General features: G+C 42.6%; 1 protein-coding gene across 1 annotated transcript in view; it reads left to right on the top strand.

Moving 5' to 3' along the window:
* SLC4A11 (solute carrier family 4 member 11) overlaps nt 1–17249 on the top strand; it is a 152231-nt gene that overhangs the window by 41854 nt on the left and 93128 nt on the right. Inside the window, exon 5 of the mRNA XM_065405750.1 lies at nt 13946–13992. Coding sequence (XP_065261822.1) covers nt 13946–13992 — 47 coding nt within the window. The remainder of the gene's footprint in view (nt 1–13945; nt 13993–17249) is intronic.

The raw sequence follows: 17249 nt of genomic DNA, 5'->3' as shown, positions 1-17249 counted from the left end.
TTAACTGCAATTAATTGACAGCTCACTAATTCTATTCGTGTACACACTGTAGCTGTGCTCACACTGATGTTAGTGCCCTCTTACACCGACATAGTGATTCCATCTCCTCCAGAGGCCTGGGGCGTATGTCCATGTAGTTAGGGCTATGCAGTGTCCGTGTAGACACTGTGGGTGTAACAGTAGTGAATTAGTGGGACTGCGTTTCCTGATTTGAACGTCACTCTTGTGTTCTGTTGTCTTGTTTCTAATTTGTATTTTTATTGTAATCCATAAAAGGAGAGAGGGAGAAACATGCATAAAATGACTGCATCCAGTACAAATGAATGTGTGATAAAACAGGACACAGGATTTACATGTATTCACATGGTCCCAGGTCAGGTCTTCATTTGATAAATCTGTGTCGTGTTTCTGTGCAACTGTAACTTCAAATACCTTTGTCATGGCAGCAAATGGAACTGGCACGTCGTACATAGTTCTGGCAAATAACTGATTTGTTTTGTAAAAAGCAACAATAGATGTATTGGAGCATGCGTCTGACGAAGTGGGTATTCACTTATTCATATTTTACAGATCCAGACTAACACGGCTACCCCTCTGATACTTGATTTGTTTTGGTTTGGTTTGCTGGCAGTTCCAAAAAATAAAGAGGAAAAGAAAAAAATCCATAAACCCAGTAATCGTGAAAAAATTGATCAAATTGAAAAAAATCCATTCTAAGATCTCAGTCTTGCCCTGGCCCAATGACTATTCACGGTCATTGATTGACTAGAAATTGCCACTATGAATGACCGTGAATAGCCATTGAGCCAACAAAAGAAGTGAGACTGACTCTTACCTGGTAGTTAGGGACTCATGCAGCATGTGGGAGGCCAAGTTCAAATCCCTGCTCCAATGACTATTTATACCAAGTGGAACAACCAGAGAGATTGAAAGCCCCTTACCAGAATATCCCAGAGCCTAGAGGAAAGGGCATTCTCCTGTAGTGTGAGACCTGTGTCCAAATCCCTTCTCCAGATCAAGTCAATGGTGGAATTGAACCTGGTCTCCCACATCCCAGGTGACTGTCTTAACCACCAGGCTAAACTTACAAGGACGGCGCTTCTACCTCTCCTGTTGTAAATGGGATCTAAGTCCTGAAAAATATTTTTGGCCAAAATTCTTTGAATTCATCTCAATTTTGCAAATTTGTCCAAAAAAATTCACCCAGCTCTAATCATAAACACTGAAGCTTCAGTAAGCAAATCATAGTAATCCTGGATAATTCATTGTGTACCTCCAAGAAGGCTGGTCAGATGATTCTGCTTCCTTTGATTAGCTATTCTATTTCTAGGCTTGCCAGCACAACCGATCCTGTGTTCACACAGGTCGTCTATAATCCACACCACGTATGTTGTTGGGAGGGCCAAATGACTAATTAATTCATAGGTTCCAAGGCCAGAAGAGACCACTGTGATCATCTAGTCTGATATCTTGTATAACACATCCCAGGGAACTCCCACAAAATAATTCCTACAATGTATCTTTTAGAAAATAACATTCAATCCCGATTCTAAAATTCAGTGATGTAGAATCTACCACAACCCTTTGTAACTTGTTCCAATTGTTAATTATTATCACTGTTTTTTTTTTTTTTTTTTTTAAAGGAAAAGATGCCTTATTTCCAGTCTGAATTTGTCTAGCAGGAGAATCTTAAATAGGAATAGAGAGGTTATTTTTACTTCTATATTTGGCATTAGTATGACCACTGCTGGGATACCGTGTCCAATTCTGGTGTCCACAGTTCAAGAAGGATGTTGATAAATTGAAGCAGGTTCAGAGAAAAACCCTGTGAATGGTTAAAGGATTAGAAAACATGCCTTCTAATGATAGACTCAAGGAGCTCAATCTGTTTAACAAAGAGAAGGTTAAGGGGTGACGTAAGTACAGTTTATAAGTACCTACGTGGGGAACAAATATTTAATAGTAGGGTCTTCAATCTAGCAGAGAAAGGTATAACCTACTTCAATGTCTGGAAGTTGGAGCTAGACAAATTCTGACTGGAAACAAGGTGCAAATTTTTAACAGGGAGGGTAATTAACCATTGGACATCTTACCAAGGGTCATGGTGGATTCTCAGTCATTGACAATTTTTCAATAAATGTTGGATGTTTGTCTAAAAGATCTGCTCTAGGAATTATTTTGGGGAAGTTCTGTGGGCTGTGTTATGCAGGAGATCAGACTAGATGATCACAATGGCCCCATCTGGCCTTGGAGAAGCTATGAATCTAGGTTACATGTACAGACTTCAGATCATACTTTTATGTGAAAGTTCCAGCTGTGTTTTGAAGTTAAGATTCGTAAGAATGATTAAGGCTCTAATATTACTAAAAGCATAGAAGACATCTACACCTGGATTTTGCTCACTGTTTTATTTACCTATTTTGTCAAAGCTTAATAAAGCCTCTTGGTAACTTACTCCGTGACTAACTTTCTTGTGGGTCGGGCTATTTTGTCATACAACCTCTGTTGCAGTCAGTGGCAGTGGCTGAGCTAACAGCAGCTTGACTCAAGAGAAATTAATTTGGGGAAGTTCTATGGCCTGTGTTCTGCAGGAAGTCAGACTAGGCGATCACAGTGGTCCCTTCTGGTGTCGGAATATAAATCCCTGAAAGGGAGCTGCTTGCAAGAACCTTTCCAAAATGTCACTCCACCCCTTGTTCGGAGGGAGCCTGGATCTATCATCTGTAATGCATGATGAGACGCTCATCTCTTGTGCTAGGCATTTGTTGAAGAGGTATCAAACATGGTTGTTATAATTTTGACTGAATAATATTTTAATCCTCTGTATCTGGAGTTCTTTGCAGTACTGGTGACACGAAGCAAACTTAAAAAAAAAAAAAAAATTAGCCACAATGAGATGTCCAGGAGATAACTTAATAGTTACTGCAATCTTATGTATGTAGACTAGTCTCCTCTGTTGGGTGCTCATCCCGTCCAAATTCTAGATTGCAGATTCTTTGGGGCAAGGATCTTATATACCTGATATTCTGTAAGTGTGACAGTCAGGCTCCAGACACCCCAATTGGAGAACAGGGTGTCTGAACCCCAAAGCGTAAGCAGTTGAATCAACTGGTAGTATACAATGTCCTTGTGTATGAAAACATGTGGAGTAAGATCTTTTATGAAAGCCTGTAATGTTCTGAATTTGATGGTCATTATGACCTGTATACAGACTGTAGTTATGAATTCATGTATTTGAGTAGGTATAAAACGGTGCTCATAATTTATGCTGCTACATTCAGCTCCACCACACAACAAGGCGGTGGTCAGCCAGGTGGGGGAGGAGGATCTGTCTCCCCCAGACAGAGGAGACTAGCTCCAAGCACCTAGCATTATATAACCAGGAAGAGACAAATGGTTGGCCATTAGGGTTAATGGGAAAACATGGTGCTAGATTTTCCCCACCCTAAGCAACCATGAGTTACCATGCCAGGAGAAAAGAAAAGCCGGGAGGGAGCCCTTAAAAAGAAATGGAAGTTTTCATTCTGAGGGGTGGCCTCTAAGCAGGGAGCTGTCTGTGAAACGCTGGATGCCCTCTATGACAGAGTGTATTCTGGGAAACTGCTCCGTGACAACAGGTAACTTATATGAGACTAATTCCCTTTTCTAATATACCGTATATACTCGATCATAAGCCGGTTCATTTATAAGCCGACCCTCCCCCCCCCCAAGATGGATAAGTAAAAATGGAAAAATTTTATGACCCATTCATAAGCCGACCCTATAATTCAGGGGTCAGCAAACTTTGGCTCCCGGCCATCAGGATAAGCCGCTGGTGGGCCGAGATGGTTTGTTTACCTCGAGCGTCCGCAGGCATGGAGGTAAAACTAAGTAAAGAAAGTGTCCCGGCGCGTCAGCTGCTTACCCTGAGGGCTGGGACAGCAACTGGTGGGGAAATTTTTTTGGGGGGGGAGAAGCTGGGGGTCAGGGGAGTAACCCCTGTGACCACCCCCCACATGACCCCACCCCTAGCCCGGGACCCCCACACTCTCCCCATCCCATCCCTTCCCACCTTATCTGGGGAGGGCCAGGGGAGGATGTCTGTGGCCTGGCTGGAGCTGCTCCAGCAGGCTGGGCAGTGCGGCCGCAGCCTGCTCCGGCGGGCCAGACCAGGCGGCGCGGCCGCAGCATGTTCCAGCGGGCTAGGCCTCCGGCGGGCCGGGCAGCGCGGCAACAGCCTGCTCTGGTGGGCAGGGCCGAGCAGCATGGCTGCAGCCTGCCAGCCCCAGAGCTGTAGCTGCTTCGGAGGCTGGGGGGAGAGCAGTGTGGCCAGAAGCAGAGAGCCTCTCGCCCCGCCTCTTCCTTTCTGGCTCTGCTGGCTGTGCGGCCTCTCATTGCTTCCTCTCTTGGGGGAGAGGCTGTGTCCCACCTCCCCCTCTCTATACCTGTTCATAAGCCGACCCCCTTCTCTGGTGCTTCCCTTTTTTTACTAAAAAATTTCGGCTTATGAACGAGTACATACGGGAAGCGTAAAGCCTGAAGTTGCGTTTTTATGTTCGGTTTTTGTGTGTGTAATTTGCATGCGTTTGCTTTTTCTTATGATTTCCTCTCTGAATCTGTGATTTTTCTATTAAATAAACTTGTAGATAATTTTTACCTTAAGCAGGTCTCTGGTGTGCAAACTGTGGCGCGTGTGTGCCAAAGTAAGCTGGTGTCTGGGGGGCTGGTTTCACGCCTTCGGGGGGAGGGTGATGAACCAGAGGGGGAAAGTCAGAGTGTCTGTTAGTTAAGAACCCAGGAAGGATGGATTTGGGGCGACTTGAGAGCAGCAGGCCTGTTGGGGTCACCCTGCAAGGAATAAGTGGGCTGGTGAGAGCCAGGGTGAAACTTTATGCTTGGGGGCTGTTTACTGGTGTCCTGGCTCTGAACCAGCAGCATCCAAACCTACAAGGCAAGAGGTGACCGAACTCCTTACTGCTCTGGGTAATCCCCAGAACATCAGAGTAAGGCACCTCCCCCACTTTCAGGTCCAGAACAAATAATAATCACTTGTAAAAGCACCTAGAGCCGTCGGGGATAGGTGCTTGAAAGAAGTGTAAACTAATAGAGTAGAATTATGGACCTGGTGACAGCTCTGCTATGATCCTTTCTAGTTAATAACCTCATGTAATGGATGTACAGCTCAGTACATGCATAATTAGATGCTCTTTGCTACAATTTTTATTTTAAAATATCTTTGCGTGGGATTAAACAATGTTGAGCAACAGAGCATAGCATGGGTCATAAAATTATGGCAACTAATTAACTATTGTCATATAATTCTGTACCATAGGGAAGGGTGTAGCTAAAAAATAGAATATATACATTATAAAAAAAACCCTCAATCTTAGCTAGCCCAGGCTATTACTGTATAAACCAGCTTTCACCCATTGCCTAAATCAGCCTAGGTGCCCAGATACTAAAGGTTGGCTCAGTTTTGGCACTTGGGTCACTGAACCTGTTCACATACATGTGTGTTGCTTCCTTGTGGTTGCTGGAGAGCGCCCAATCAAGCTCGTTCTTCAGCTTCTGGAATTTGAATATTGGATGCTATCGTCTTTGGCTGAGGTAGATCGGCTGTACTGTTGAATGGCTGTGTTTATTTCTGGTAGGAAGCACTCGAGGTGATTACAGGTACTTGCTTATGTCTGCCTGTGGCCTTGCTATTGCTCATCATGTATATAAGGTTTTTTGGGAAGGGGTGTGTGTGTGTGTGTGGGGGGGGGGGGGGGTGATCTTCAGGCTGTCTAAAAGAACAGTCTCGGCAAAGCTGCTGCCTTTTAGGATACTCTGGTTCTTAAAAACTTTTTTGGGGGGATGGGAAAGGTTTGAACAAGGAATTGGTGGTAGTAGGGAAGTCTGTGAGGGGTTTGCAATGGAGGCTATACAGGGTTGGCAAGATCTCCTATAGGCTTGTTTTCAAGACTAATTTTAATATTTGCAAACATAAAAGCAAAGGAGTTTACAATGTACTTACATCTCTGGGTAGACATGCACAATAAACACAAAGAAATGCCCTTCTTACCTGCTTTCTATATAGGCCTCTGTAGCAATTCTGCCCCGGTCCAAGCCACTCCTCCTCTTCCCACTTTCCCTCTCTGATCTCCCATGTAGGGAGCAGTCTGTCCTCCACAGGATTAGCACCCCCTTTCTGCTCTGTATCCAAGAGTTGCAGGTCCCAACAGAGCTTTCACCCTTGTGGAATTAGACTCTTGCATTGTTCCTTGCAACCCCATGCTCCAGAGGCCACAATAGTGGATCAAAGTATGCAAAGAATGCCCAGGGAGAAAGGAGAACTCAAACCAGAGCGATCCATTCAGTTGGAGGTTCATGAGCTTCATGGCTCTAGTTGCTATCATTTTATCATCTGTTTGCAAACTGTACATTTCATAATAGCAAATACTTATTTATGCCCCTGACTGCAACGAGGAAGTCTGAGTGTTTTTTGTGCTTGAAAGTTGAAGGGAAAAAAATTCCTGGTTATTAGTGACTGGTGAAAAATCAATCCGAAGGAAGGATGTGGCTTTGTTAGAAATAATAATGGAACACAATTTACACTTCACAAGAAATTATAAAGATTGTTCCACCCTCTAGACAATAGACCATTCCTAGATACCGAGAGCCAACAGTTTCCTGTAATACACTCCAGAGACACACGCGCGTGCACACACTCGCCTGCTGCTTTACTAGCAAAACACAGCTTTCCAGCATGCTGTCAGGCCCCTGTTAAGATAATTTTTTTTTTTTTTAAACGGGGATGAGGAATACTGTGGTGGCGCCAAGGAATTCCAGGGAGAGTAGTGGCCAGAGACAAGTGGTCTGGGCCTGACTGGGTCTCCTTCTACACACAATGGTCACATTTCCTCACATGAATACCAAAGGCCTTTTTATGTCTACTGGCACAATGCTGACCCAGGGATTACATCTGATAACTCCTATTTTAGAAGTGTGATGTCAGTGAGGGATGTTGGGCTCTTAGGGTTTCCTATACTATAATGGAAAGTGGATACACCAATTGTGTTGTCACATTGTGGAGAGGGGTGGTCTCCCTTCGAGCTTCCTGATCAGGGTATTTTCAAAGCACTGTTTACAAACTTAACCCCCCCCACACACACGCCCTCTTTTTGAGCCTAATGCAAGTATTTATACAAGAGGTCTGTGCTAATCCTAGCTCCTTCACAGTGGATCTGCTTCAGAGGCGGCTGGGAGCCTAGATGTTTTTGTGAGAGTTTTATTTAGTGCCCTATTTGAGCAGATTACCATTTTAAATGGAGTATTTTCCAGCACGATGGTTAGGGCCAGATCAGTAGATTATTTTTCTTGCAGGTATCAAAACCTGTTATTTCAAGAGAATCGGCTCTGCATAGTGATTTGTGTCTGAACATTTCAGTTAATAACAGGAGTGGGGTGGTGTCTTTCTCTAGTCACAAGTGCCTTTGTGCGTTTTCCCCCCTCCCACACCTTCTATGAGAGAAACTCCCAGTCAGAATTCATCAAGCCAACACCTTGCTCCCCTTTCAGTTTTCCCTCAAAACTAACAGCTAGACAGACAGTGAGCTGTGATCACCTGGCTAAGAACTATGCACATTCCATTAGATTTGTTACCCTGCTACCTTCCCCCACCCCCAAGCTCACTCGTTTCTCTCATTCACTCATTATGGCTCTTAAAATGTAAGCTATTTGGGGGAGAGGGAATGCCATTGCTTATGTCAGAGGTTCTAAAACTGTGGTCCACAGACCACCAGTGGTCCGTGAGCTCCATTCAGGTGGTCCGCGGATAGTTCCCTCTAAAGTGCGCGCCTGGGCGGCCGCACACAACAGAATGAAGGGCCACCCACCTAATTAGTGGAGCAGGCGTGGCTCCACTAATTAGGTGCCTGGACCCTGGAGAAGATGCACGTCAGGTGAGGTGGTAGCCTTGGGGGGGGAATAGGGGGTAGGAGGCAGTGGGGTGAAAAGAGGGGGTGGGGGGGAATTTGGGATGTGCAGGGCTGCGGCGGCCAGAGAAAGGCGACTTTCCCCAGCTCCAGGGCTGCAGCTGCCAGGGAGAGACCCCCCCCCCTGCTTCCCAGCGCCAGCTCTGTGGCTGCCGTGGCAGGGGAGAGCGGGCACATCCATCACATTAGAAAGGTAAGACTAGAGTTGTGTGCTTTTATTTGTAAAACAAAAAAGTTGTTTATTATGTTTTTTTTATATATAGCACTTTTATCCAAAGCTCTTTACAATAGTTAGCTAACGGTGCAAACAACATTTGGAAAGATCATTAAGTGGTCCGCCAAGACGCTCAGCAATTTTCAAGTGGTCCGCAAAAAAAAAAGTTTGAGAACTACTGGCTTATGTTGTACAGCACCTAATACAATGGGGCATCATCTGGTCGGCCGTAAGGTTCTACCACACTGTAAATGTAAATCGTGATAGTGGCAGCAGCCGCATCATTTTGTGAGCATTGGGGATAGGGGGCCCAGATAGCAAGTGTGAAAAATCAGGATGGAGTGCGGGGCAATAGGTGCCTATATAAGACAAAGCCCCGAATATCGGGACTATAAAATCGGGACATCTGGTCACCCTAATTGGGGACCAAATTTTGCTCTTACACCTGAGAAATTTCATAGTAATTAGTAATTAGATCCCTGTGAGGGAAGATGGAAGAATTATTCCTAGGGGCTAGGGTTGCCAACCCTACAGGATTGGCCTGGAGTCCCCCAGAATCGGCATTGGTTTCCCAGTGACTATTGAAAGCAATCCAGGAGATTTTAATAGGATATTTAAAGAAAATGACATTGTCATGTTGGGCGGGGGGGAATCTCGCGGAATAGCTTCAGTCAGAATTGGCAACCCTACTAGGGGCTCTGATTTTATTTAGGGTTTAAATCCTCAAACTCATTTTTTCTCCCCAATGCCGAATCTAAATGTCAAAATTAGAGTTACATTGGGGGTGGGAGGGAGAAGTTCATGTGAAGCTGATTGCCTTTATCCCTTGTCCGTTTGCTGCTGATAGCGCACTGCTAGAAATCAGGAAGACCGAGGCTCAGGTTTTCAATGCTGGCTGTTGACCAGCTTGAAATGAAAGGCCCTCAACAAAGTCACTGAGTGAATACTCAGGGCAACCAGCAAAGCAGAAGAGCCGTTTGAGCTCCTGCCGCTGGAGCACCCCTCTCAAGAACAGTGGCGTGAGTTGAGTTCCTGTCACCGCTCACAGTGCCCCCACTGCGTTCTGTGTCAAAAGTGTGGCCTACAAATTACTTACATCCTGAAGAAAACAAAATGGCAGGATGGTCGTTGGTGCTGCAGTCCAGGGTGCATGCCAATGCTGTTAGAAATGTGTTTTAATTTGTTTGAGTCCTTGGGGGAAAATCACCAGCTCTGATACAGAATTATTAGCTTTTGCCTAAGTGCCCAAACACTATCACTTCAAAACCTGAAAGTAAGACTTTTAACTAGAAAATAATGAAATTGTTCTTATTTTGCTCAGTTTTATTCGCTGGAGTTGACTTATTTTATTATGCTAGCACTTGGAGGCATCTACTGGGTTCTGGACCCTTCTGCTGTGACTGCTGTACTAAAAAGCCAGTCCCTGCCCCAGAGATTTTAAATGTAAGGGTGGGTCTACATACAACTTGTGCACTGTCCCGTAATGTGGAGACATCTCAAAAACGTGTGGTTGTGATTTTTGCAGACCCCAAAGGCCAGTCCTGGGGGCCTAGGAGGGGAAAGGAAATTTGAGTAAACCAATTGCTTTAGAGAAAGTGGGTGACAAGCAAGCAACAAGCTTTCAAACCTACCATTCAGTTTAAATGAGTTTGTTTTCAAGGCTGCCTTTGCATAGAAAAATTCTGGCAGTTCCTCTTTAAAAACGAAATCTGAACTTTCTTTTGCATTTCCAGGTTGTCCCAATCATGGGGAGTTAGCAGATTATGCAAAGGCTGTCTCAGAGAAAACTTTGCCCTAAGGTGCATAGAGTAAATGTCATAATAAACATCCAATCATCCTATTTATGAATCTTTGTCATGTCAGACCCATCCTTGTTAAGCTGTAGAAGCTAACCTGTCCTATTAAAGTCTGCTTGCCACTGCAGATGGTTGGAAGGAGACTTTGTCCTAGGTACTAGATAATACTATAATAAAACAGAGAAAAGCAATGGTGCACTGCTAGGAGTTCTGAATGCCCATATGCAAAGCCACAAGTGTGAATTCAACATGGTGCAATTTGTCATGGTCACTGTACAAGTATTTTAAACTCCTGATGAATTTCTCACAGCTCATCTGAGCAAACCGGTAGACGTGTGTGTGTGTGTATCATACAAATCATAATGTGTGATACCTAAGCACAGGTTCTGATGTACATCTGGGGTTTATTCGCTGATTTTTTTATTGATCAATTTTCAAAAAAAATCTCCAGACAAACTGGAGTACAGTCTAACAAATGCAAGGTTAGAAGCCTTGCCCTATTATTGGTTTCTGTTTGCTACATGCAGAGATATAGTACTTTTTTTACCTCTACATATTTATTATATTTTTGTAATAGATTTTCAAACCACATTCTTGGTTGGGATTTTTAAAATTTTATTTTCAGCAAGGAGGAGCATGAAGAATAGAATTGAAAATACAAAATGACCGTGATATGTTTTTTCATTCTTAGATATTTTTAAAAATATCTATTCTCCCCCCACCCTCTTTTTTTAAATTAAATGATTTTATGTAACTGCTTCCAGCTGTTCAGATTAGATCCGTGTTTGATGCATTCTGTCTAGCTCTAATTTATGCTGTGTTAGCTCAGTCTGTTTACCTAGGTACCCATCACTGGGGTATCTAAGCACCAAGATCCAGTAATCCAAGAAAACACACAAAGACAAAGGCCACTAAGAAGCTCCTGCAACACACATGCCCCAGTGTGTTAGCTATGTTCATTCAGTTTCAGATTCAAGAATTCCGCTAGATCAGAACGGGACAGTGTTATTAACAAGGAAGACTTGCATGATATGCTTCCTTTCCTGGGAAAGCATCCAAGCTGTGTTCTTGGATACTGTGATGAATGAGGCTCCAGGCCTTATAAAACTTCCATACATTCCTTAGGATATTTGATGAGACGTTTAAATGGCCCTGGTCCAGAAGATGTAATCAGAGATGCGTTTGCTTGCTTTTGATGATGAAGCAAAAAAGTTCATTCAAGAAGATTACTTGAGAGAATCGCTGATGGTAATTGGACTGGTTTACTGCTGAGTTAGTAGATGACCTGAACAGAGAGGGTCATGAAGTGACGAAGGGTAATTTCGGTTATATTAGATTCGTGCATATCTGTAAGGATGGCGCAAAGGACAGACTGCAGCTAATCAAACACCCACAGATCTATTTTATTTTGAGTCTCATTTCATTTCTTTGAGTGGTGGTGGTGGTGGGTTTTTTTTGTTTTTTTTCTCGAGCCACCGATTGCATGCTTTTGAATTCCTCTCTATTTTTACTGATTCCCAGTCTCTCTAGCACACTTCTGCCTGTGTAATTAGACTGTAAATGGAGGCTATTGTAAAGGGAAAACATTTGGGAATAATGAAGAGCAACTATAAAAGCCTAGGGAAAATGCTCATTGTTTCTGGTCACTGGAGGCTTACGTTTTTATACTAAATACCATTTTCAAGTAAAGATGACTTATAAATCAAATATTCCTGGCAAAGATATTTTAACGATCATAACTTTCATATGGAGACTTGCATAATCTATAATACTTCAAAGTTAATTGCACTTTAATTGATGAAAGAAATGGGTGTAGCCTCTGCACTCTGAGATTCTCCATGGCAAATAGTTATTACATCTGAACTGCCTTATAATATTTCACTGTGCTTAAAGGGGTGCATGTGCGGGCTTGTCTTCCCTGTAGAGTTAACTTGAGTTGTAACTCGTGTTGCCCCAACTTGAGGTCCATCCACACACCCTAAACCCTTAACTCAAGCATGGTAGTGCTTTTTAACTTGAGGGGGATATATGTGCTCAATTGTGCACAACTTGTCAGCTGCTAATAAAATCATTCTGTGCACCGAGCCATTCGCTTTCTGCAGCTCCAGTGTTCTACAGAGTGGCAGCTCTCTCTAGAGCAGGGGTTCTCAAACTGGGGGTTGGGACCCTTCCGGGGGACACGAGGTTATTACATGGAGGGTTGCGAGCTGTCAGCCTCCATCCCAAACCCTGCTTTGCCTCTCACATTTATAATGGTGTTAAATATATAAAAAAGTGTTTTTAATTTATATGGGTGGAGGGAGGTCGCACTCAGAGACTTGCTATGTGAAAGGGGTCACCAGTACAAAAGTTTGAGAAGCACTGCTCTAGAGCAGTGCTTAACTCAAGTTAACTCTGCAGTGAAGACACAGCCTGTATGTCTGGTGGACCCCATCTCCTGCTGGTGTCAATCAGCTTTATTTCCACTGAAGATAACGGAGTTAAGCAGAGCACCAGTTGAGGATGTGGCCCATGTAGTACTTGTAAGCGAGAGGGGGAGTGGATCAAAAATATTTTTGCATATAAAAATAAGATAATAGAAGCAGTTCAGCCATTTAAAGATGTGGTTTTAAAAAAGCCAATTTAGAAAAGATTAGTAGCTTTTAATAGCCCTGATTGTACTCTACCCAGTCACGGCTCCACATACAGAAGTTCTCTTGCACTTTTTACTACTTCAACAAAGACGGGTTCCGTATTTCCATTAAACTCAGTGGCATTGTGGAAGAGTTGTTTATGCATTTTCACTGTATTTTTGTGTCCTAAAACAATAAAGTACTGAAAATACAGTGGTGCTTTTGGTACTGTGAAGAGGAAAGGAGGAATTTTTAACAGAAGTGCAATCCCAACAGATATGAATTCAGACCTCTGAAATATAGGGCAGACGTTTTGTCCACTGGCCATTCAACTGTCTTTTTGGTTAACATACATGGGAAATTACTTATTACTTGATACACCAGAGGTAAACACTCTTTTTTAATATTACAGTACAAATGTACGGAGGCAGAAAGTATTTCCTAGAGTGTTTCCTACTTCATACCAACAGCTATAGATATGCAAAATTTTCTTAATTGATTATGAATTTATTTTGCTGTTTGGAGAGGATTGGGAGTAGGAGTTTCCTATGCTTTGCTATTCAGTTCTCCATAATTTAGGTAACAAATTAAAAATCGCTTTACTATATACTGTGTGGCTAGCAAACAGAGGTAAGAATTTAGAATACCGAATCACATTCAAATGACTTTCTCGGTGCCTTTTTTAGGTCTTCATAAGTTTTCAATCTAAGGCGTGTAATATTACTCACAAAATAAGTCTACAAAAACTCCAAAAATAGTTTGCAGTTCTTGGTCTTGTCAAGGTAACGCCATAGAGTTCGATCATTTATAAGTAGGTGGTGGTGATGTTTTCCCATCCTCTCCACGTCGTCATGTCACAGTCTGTCACAACTGCTCCACTGAAGTCAATAGGAGTTTTTTGCATTAATTACTGTGAATGCATGGTTGGACTCTAAATGAGGAAATACTCTTGATCCTTTGAAACATTTTGTCAGTAAACCTGAATGAGAGACAGATGTGTAGGATACAATTATATATTGTACCTACTGGATTGGGGATTAGATGAAAATAATCTTGTCACTAATGGAAAAAATCATATTTTTGCAGAAGCTTGAGGCATTTTGCTGACTTACTTCCATTTTTTGTGTGTTGATTTCAATATCGAAGAAAATTTCTGCACACTGAATAGCTCTTTTGTTGCTGCAGTCACAAATTTGTCTGGAAAGATTATTAAATGTTGCCAATGTCAGACCAAAAAGCTTCATTTGTCAGTAGAATGATAAACTTTCACCTTGCATTATATTGTAGAATATTTGCAAAGCCTTCATTTGATGCCTGTTGCCTGTCAGATACCTACGATTGTAAAATTCTTCTCAAATTCTTTTCCAGTAGAAAGTGAAAGTGCTGGCTGTGTTTTATTACATACATCTAGAAAGGTAAGTAGCAGTTTTGTTCAACTGGTTAATCCTTTTTAACTCGCTCCTGTAAATCATAATATGTTAATAGAAAAAGTAAAGTTGATCATTTCTGGCCTAATCAGAAGACGTTTCAATGCCTTGCTCTCTCAGAATACCTTTGTTTCTATTTACATCCAAAAAGCCATGTACTGTCCTCCTTTTCCAAACACAATTTATTTTGCCATCAAAATCTAATATCCTTATTATTGGGCCATATTACTTCATCGCTTGCTCTCATGAAACTGCCTGAAAGGTGGTCCAAGCTTACACACAGCAATACAGTCTCCTTAGCTTTCCTCAAACTTAAAAACAAAAGCACCCAATAGACATTGTAACTGTGTGATTCAGTTTCCTGTTTATCCCAGCTAATCAGATCTGCCTTCAGGAGGTTCAGGAGGAGTGAACTCCCTTGAAGCAGTGTAGCCAAAGAGGATTATTGTCGAATAATGTTTATTTTGCACTTAGTTATGCGGCCATAACATGTTAGTGCTAACAGAGAAATGAAAAAATTCATATAGAAACTGCATTACTTCAAACAATTTAATAAATAGGTAAATCAACCAGAAAGCGTGTTGCAAAGGAAATGGAAACTTACCCAATGTCACTTACAATCTAGAATCTTGGCAATCCTGTGGGAACTGGAAACTGAGAGAGAGACCGTTTTAAATGCGTGGTGTTCCCTTTCTAAATCTTCTTGACTCATTTCCCAATTTCCCACCCGCCCATGAGCTCCGAAGTAAGACTCGCTAGCCCTTCAAAACCCAGTAGGTTACATAAATATAATTATTAAAACTATTATAATTTTGGGCCAGATTTTGAAGCTTGGATTCTTTATGTGCAGAAAACTGTATTTAGACACTTAAGTGCCTGTTTTAGGTGCCTGAAACCATATCCATGTTTAGGCACTCTAATTTAGCATTTATATACCTAAAATGGGTATTTAGATGCCTAACTTCAGGCACACATGTTTGGAAATTGGTTTAAATAGTTTAAGATTTCCCCTCTCCACAAAAAAAACCCACCCCTAAAACGTTTTGGCTGCTAAACAGAATAAAACAAATAGTCTCTTAAAACCCAAATTCTAACCACAAAAGAGAGTTCATTTTTAGAAAGAAGAAACAAAAGGAAGGCAGTAGTGAATAGGTAACAGTTTGTCTGTTTGCTTTTTAAATTGAAAGATGTATCTCACCTATTTGTATACAGGTAGCACTAAAAGGATTTTAGGGCATAATTACTATTATTTATTCTTCAGTCTGTCATATCTGCTTTGACCAGGATTAGCTAAGGATTCTGTAGCCAATTTGCTTGACCCCAGAGGAGGACTGGTTCAGAGGCCTTATGATGTTGTGCTCAGATGTGCCGGTGCAAGAGACATAGATGCACCCAGACCAGTGATTCTCAACCTGTTTATCACTGTGGGCTGCATATGCAGCTCTCTATGCTTTGGGGGGGAGAGGGCGCATCCACACAATATATACACATCATGTATGGCCCTGAGGATGTCACATGGGCTGCAGCTGTGTGCTGATTGGGCCCGCAGGTTGAGAACCACTGACCTAGAGAGAATGGATGTATTTCTCCCCCCGCCCCCCCTTTTTTTAAACTGGATTCTCACTTTTGTTTGGAATTTGCTCCTTTCTGGTGAATCCTTCACTGTGAATGCCAGAGTAGTCGGCACTCAAAGCATCTTGCAAGTCATGGGCCACCATGTTATTTGGGTTGCTCAGGGTAGGGGTAAGGAGTTGCTTTTCTGCCATTCTCCCACACTAACCCTCATCTGCAGCCCCGAAGTCCCCAGATATAACACATTCAGAGCTGTCACCGTCTTGTTTTCAGAAAGACACTGCTGTACTTCAGGGCACCCTTCCCCAGCCAGCCATCTGCCATGCTGGCTGAATGTGTGCCTCCTTCCCCACCAATCAGGAGCAGGCAGAGTTGACTTAATTTCTTTTTTGACAGCAGTGATGTGAGTGCCTCTTCCGTACTCTACTCAAGTCTCCTTCTTCTCTGCAGCTGGAGCCCCCCTTCTCTTGGTATTGCCCAAAGACGAGAGAATGCCCGATGGGGGCGACTGTATAGTTCAGAAGGCAGTGGATGGAGGGGTAGCAGTGCAATGGGAGAGGGGGATTGGGAGACCAACAGAGGAACATGATATGTTGTGACCATTTTGACTGGGGGCATGTTGCGCTCCCGCTGCGACTCTTGGTGACTGAGCGATGCACGAGTAGAGTGTGTGGTGACTCTCAATAGAATTGGAGAGACCAGTTCGTTTAAAGACTGGTCACTTTTCACTGAGGTAAATTCCAAAGCGTCGTATCTGCTAGAATGCACAGGCAGATTCTGATCTCCCCTGTGACAAGGATGGCATCACAGATAGCTACAGTGGAGCAACATTTCCGTATGCTCTTGTAGGTGTTTTGCCATCAACTACTGTCAGGGAAAATCAGAATGCAGAAATCTCAGCAGGTATGTCAAGAAAGAACTGATCTGTTTTTCCAATTTTTTTTTCTATTTTTAAATCTCTCTCTGGTCCAAGTTGCAGAGCATTGATCACTGCAAGCTGTTGTCTGTCATTCAAATCTGCGAGTATATTGCAGTGATTTTTAAAGGAGAATTAAATTCTTAATGCCTGCTTTCCAGTTGAACAAGTTACAGCTTTAGACTGGATACTTGTAATCTTGCTATTGAAGAGTTTTCAATTCAGCCAGTTCTCTGGAATGGACAAATGCCTTTTCTTTTTTCTCTATTGAGACATATATTAGTATCCAGTCTTGGACAGTGGCTCATGGCAGATACATGAGAGGAGTACATAAATTCCTATAGTGCAGCTATTCGTGTAGTCCTATACCATCTACAGAGAGGAAATATTTCTTGCCTCCAGCTGTTGATCAGCTTATGCCCTGTAAGTATGAGACTCAAAGAAGCCAAACATATTGTTTGATTCTATGATTGTTGGCAGGATTTGAACCTGCTTATGAGAGCCCCAACCAATTGAGTGAATTGCCTCAAGCAACCTCGACAATGGGAAAACTAGGAAATAATGCTCATGAGAATAAATTTTTGGAACACATTTTTGAAACTTTCTTGCAGCATTTGTGAGCAGATGTAATCACCAAAGCAGCAGTAGCCCAACAGATAAAACTCCTTTTGGGCCTTGTTGATAACTCACATTTATTGTTGTTGGCCGTGGAGCCATGGATATCACTTGTGAAAGGGGGAAAGCAATGTTAATTATG

Source organism: Emys orbicularis, chromosome 5, assembly GCF_028017835.1.
Source record: "Emys orbicularis isolate rEmyOrb1 chromosome 5, rEmyOrb1.hap1, whole genome shotgun sequence".
NCBI lineage: Eukaryota > Metazoa > Chordata > Testudines > Emydidae > Emys > Emys orbicularis.
The sequence above is the reverse complement of the archived record's forward strand: the minus strand, read 5'-3'. Positions and strand labels throughout refer to the sequence as shown.